Here is a 4,520-nt window from a genome sequence, read left to right as displayed (position 1 = left end):
TTTTTTTTTTCGGTTGGCGGGGAGAGTTTATGAATTCTGAATGAAAGCACTTGTATTTATGAATTATATTTGAAAAATATTTTATTTTTCTCACAAAGAGTCGATAAAAGAAGTTATAATGGGGCACTGTACAGGTCGCCCGTTGATCTGAATACAGCCGGCGGCGCTTCATGAAATTCAAATTTGCAAAAGTGGAAACGAAGAGGAAATTCACGGAAAGCTGACGGATACGACGCGTTTCTCCCTCTAAAAAAAACAAATAAAATAAAATAATAAATAAAATATTTAATATTTTAACTCTACACAAACCTGTTGATAGCCGCCGCATCACGCCTTCTACACGAACACTCTCTCCCGCCGACGAGCACTCCTCCTATAGCAATAATAAACCAAAAAATAAACAAAAAAAAAAAAGAAAACAAAACACAGACAAGGAGATGCAGACAAAATAATAAATAAATAAACGATATGACTCTTCTCACGAATTGACTGGCGGCTTCTCTCCCCTAAAGAAATTCATAAATTTATGTTATCCTGCAGAAGAAAAAAAAAAACAGAAAAAGTTGAATTTCTGTCGTACAAATATTTGGGTGATTCTTTCTTTGATACTGCTTCGACCCGGCAGCTCCAAATGCAGGCTGGTGTCAGTAGTAAGCGAAATGCTGAGAAGAGAGGAGCCGCAGTATTTTTTTTTTAGGGTTTGTTTGTTTTTTTTTCTTTTGCTTTTACTCTTACTCGATGTCATACTGCGCCCTGTGCATGCACGAAGAAGAAATGATATAAATAAAAAAAGAAACTGGGAGGGTTGCTGCAGAGTAAATATCTTACACTGCTAGCCCGATTGTGAATTGCTGAATAGATTCAGTTTCTTTTCTGAGATTCAATGCAGCTCGCCGCACTGGACATCCTTTGAAAAGGTCCGTCAAGCGAACGCAAGTGCCGCAAGAATTACGCGGGTTGCATGCATGCAGAGTGCAGGGATGCGGTAGTGTGAGGCCAAATGTTTCAGCTTTCCCTGCTTTCCTCGAGACGATATGCAGGTCAGCAATGTGCGCCAGCAGAGCCACACTCGTTGCGCTGCGGAGTATAAGAAATCGCCGTAAAAAAGTGCAACATGAAATTCAATCGCATGCACCTGCAGTTCGTCGTAGTGGAAAGCAGAGCTCCCTGATCCAGCCATAAGGAACGCAAGTCTTCCATTTCTGTCTCATCTAGGCCCTTCCTACACGAGTGAATGAGATAAAATGAAGTATTATTTTACTCTATTTCTTCTTTGTATTCAAAGCGCATACCCATTGTCACTGACACTCAGCTCGAAATTCTGAAAACTGAGGAAAATATCAACTCGCGAGCTCCCAGATGCCAGAGCAGCTTCAACAAGTCTCGCGACAGCGCGACGGAAACTTGGGTACAAATACTGCGACCGTAAGTTGTGGCCTGTGCTGCTGTGCAGCTTTTGAATGCTCTGCATTGTTGCTGAGAGTTTTCTGTGCGAAAATGAGTACAAATACGCGGCTGTGAGGACGTTTGAGTTGAACTCAACAATAAATCCTAGACCGTAAATATCGAAAACAAAAGAAAATTAGATTTCAGGAGTTTGAATAAAGAGGAAATGCGGACAGCGCCTTCGAATGCCAAACAGGCACCAGCAGGAAGCGGAGCTGCCTATACACCCCAGACGGAACATCGCCTCGGTGACAAAAAAAACAAAAAGCCCTTCAAATAGAATAGGGGGCTGTTCCTTGTGAACTCAACCGACACGAAGAAATAAAATTAATGTTTCGTTTCTCTCGGTGTTCATTAAGATGCAGTTCATGGCCTTCTTACCTCGAGTTGCACTGCAAAGAAATCCGAATCCCACGATCGCCAGAAGCGGAAAGCTGATGGAAAGCTGATGGAAAGCTGATGGAAAGCTGATGGAAAGCTGGCTGAGGATGAAGTTTCACTCTTTATTGATATGTTGTTCTCCGTTTTGAGTCTGTATTTGCCTTTCTGCGGCCACGAGAGAACGAAGATACTGCAGTTTTTCGGCTATTTCATCGCGAGGTGCGTTGATCTGAAACCCGATGATTTGCACTCTCTGGCTGTGATCGTTTTCCCGTTGAATCTGCAGCAGGAAGTGACCCTGAGCACTCCTCATCTTCTCCGCAGCTGACATCAAAGAAAGCAACGGCGGGTATTCGACTTTCTGAATAATTTCGTTGGCTACGTCCGCCGCACTCACAGCAGGGAACACGCGCAGCCCGTCTGTCATCAGCAGCTGCCACTCAGCCCCCGCCTCCTCTCGCTGCCTTGCGTTAATCACAGCGCCAAACACCCAGAAAGGAGCCCCCTCTCCCTCTTCTGCTGCAGCACCGCCCTGGCTCTGCCACGCAGAAGGGGCCCCTGAGGCCTCTGGAGAAGGCAAGGCAACGTGCGGCTCTCCTGAGGCTGTCAACAAGGAGTCATTTCGAGGTGTACAGACACCCGCGAAGCACTCTCGCCGCTCCACCTGTGCTGCTGCTGCTGCAGGCCTATCCTCAAGAATAACCTGCTGCGGCATCGGCTCAGAAACTGAGGGCCACTGAAGAGGCCCCGGAGCAGGCACCTGATCTGCCACAGGTGGGTACCCCGCTTGGGGGGCCCCCTGGCTTTCGAATGGAATATCCGCCAGTGAGCCAGGTCGAGACTCCTTATGAGGCATCCTCGCCGGCGCCTGAGGGGGCCCCTGCGGTGTCCCCGTGGGGGCCCCCTGGGGTGACCCCAGGGGGGGCCCTTGGGTTATCCCGGTGGGGGCCCCCTGGGGTGACCCCGTGGGGGGCCCCTGAGGGGACCCCTGGTGGGGCCCTTGCTGAGGTGCCCACGAGGGCCCCCCGTGCGGATGCGCCGAAGGGGGCCCCTGTGTGGGTACCGCAGGGGGCCCCTGGGTCTTCCACTGGAGAGGGGCTGGCTGCTGTGCCGGTGGGTTTTCCCCGAAAGCGTCTGCAATATCTTCTAGGTCAAGAAGAAGAGAAGACTCGTCGTTAACAACAGAGCTGGAGCAGCTCAGGGGCCCCGGAGCAGCTCCTGATGCAGGGGGCCCCTGCCACGTCTGGGGGGCCCCAGGCCAAACGCGAGACAGGGGCCCCTCCGCAGCCGCCCCCGAGCTGGTCGTTGGCGCGGGGGGCCCCTGACCTGTGTTGAAGGGCCTCTGAAAGGATGTCTGGGGGCCCTTCCACGTGGCTAGGGGCCCCTGATCGCTGCCTTGGGGGCCCCCCTGCATAAAGCCTGGGGGCCCCTGGCCGGGCGTGGGGGACCCTTGCTGTGGCTGCTGCGGGCGCCCCGAGGCTGCTGCTGCTGCTGCAGCTGGCGTCTGAGGAGCGGGGGCCCCCAAGGCCCCAGAAGGAGCAGCATTGGGGGGGAAGGTACGGGGAGCTGCAGCAGCAATTCCTGGAGCAGGCGCAGCAGTTGGGAGCCGTTGCTGCTGTTGCTGCTGCTGCTGCTGCTGTTGCTGTTGCTGCTGCAGCAGCTTTGCCTGAGCCACACGCACGAAATTCTAGAGTGTATGAGGTGTACATGCACCTGGTGAGGTGTACATACAGCTGCATCAATGCCTCCCCTCACCCCCCCNCCGCCCCCCAGTGAGTTGCTTACTATTGTTTCTTCTTCTTCTTCTGTGTCTGCTGCCTCGTTGGGCCTGGGGAGGCCCCCCCATAGAACATGTACGTTTTGCGGCTGCAGGAAGAGGAGGCCCCTGCGCACCTCCGGGTGTCCATACACCAGAAGCTTAGCGCGTAAGCCCAGGGTACTCTGCGTGAGTGTTTGTATATATTTATATTCAACTGCAGGCAGCAGTACGTGGCCGTCGGTGAGACAGAGCTTAAGACATCTATATTTTCCTTGTTGTATTTTTTTTCGGGTTTTATAAGGTTCGTTTATGTTTATCACCGACAGCACCTGCAGTATATACACCCCAATCAGTCTCTCTCTGTGCCAGCAACACAAAGAAGGAGAAACCTGAGGCTCGCCTGACTCTCTTATATCCGAACGAAGAAAAGCCTCAGCTGCTGCGGCCTCTGCAGCAGCAAAAGAAGAAAACGGCGAGGGTACTCTGCTGCCATTGCTGCTGCTGCTGCTGCTGCTGTTGTTGTTGCTGCTGCTGCTGCTGCTGCGCTCCTCCAGCCAACGACAGACCCATGCGGTACTCACGGGGAGGCCAACAGAACGCAGCGAGGCCCCCAATGCTTCGCCGCTTATATGTGGTGACATCCCCAGGTGTATGTACACCCGAAATACCTCAGTAGCTGAAACAACGGCCACATGAGGACGAAGGAAATAGCCGCATAGTATAGAGGCGATAGAGAGAGATCCATCGATATGTTTTTCTTTGGCCCCTCAATACTAACATAAAATATATATAAATAAAATATAAAAATAAATGACAAATGTTTTATAATACTCCTAAATTTACACACATATACAAACAGAAAACAACATACAGCAAGACATACGAGGCGCACGGCGACACGCCAGGCACCCAAACCCTATACACCCAAAACCCT

The 4,520-nt window shown here is 51.3% G+C and overlaps 1 protein-coding gene across 1 annotated transcript; it reads right to left on the bottom strand.

The window, feature by feature from the left end:
- Positions 1-1,942: 1,942 nt before the first annotated feature.
- EMH_0043320 (uncharacterized protein) lies at positions 1,943-4,156 on the bottom strand (the record flags this gene model as incomplete). Its single annotated transcript, XM_013495833.1, has 3 exons — positions 1,943-3,493; positions 3,613-3,800; positions 4,069-4,156. 3 exons carry the CDS (start codon positions 4,154-4,156, stop codon positions 1,943-1,945), a joined length of 1,827 nt encoding a protein of 608 aa, XP_013351287.1.
- Positions 4,157-4,520: the final 364 nt, after the last annotated feature.

Source organism: Eimeria mitis, genomic scaffold (genome assembly GCF_000499745.2).
Source record: "Eimeria mitis Houghton genomic scaffold, Emh_scaff1776, whole genome shotgun sequence".
NCBI classification, from domain to species: Eukaryota; Apicomplexa; class Conoidasida; order Eucoccidiorida; family Eimeriidae; genus Eimeria; species Eimeria mitis.
This window is presented reverse-complemented; position numbering and strand designations above follow the sequence as displayed.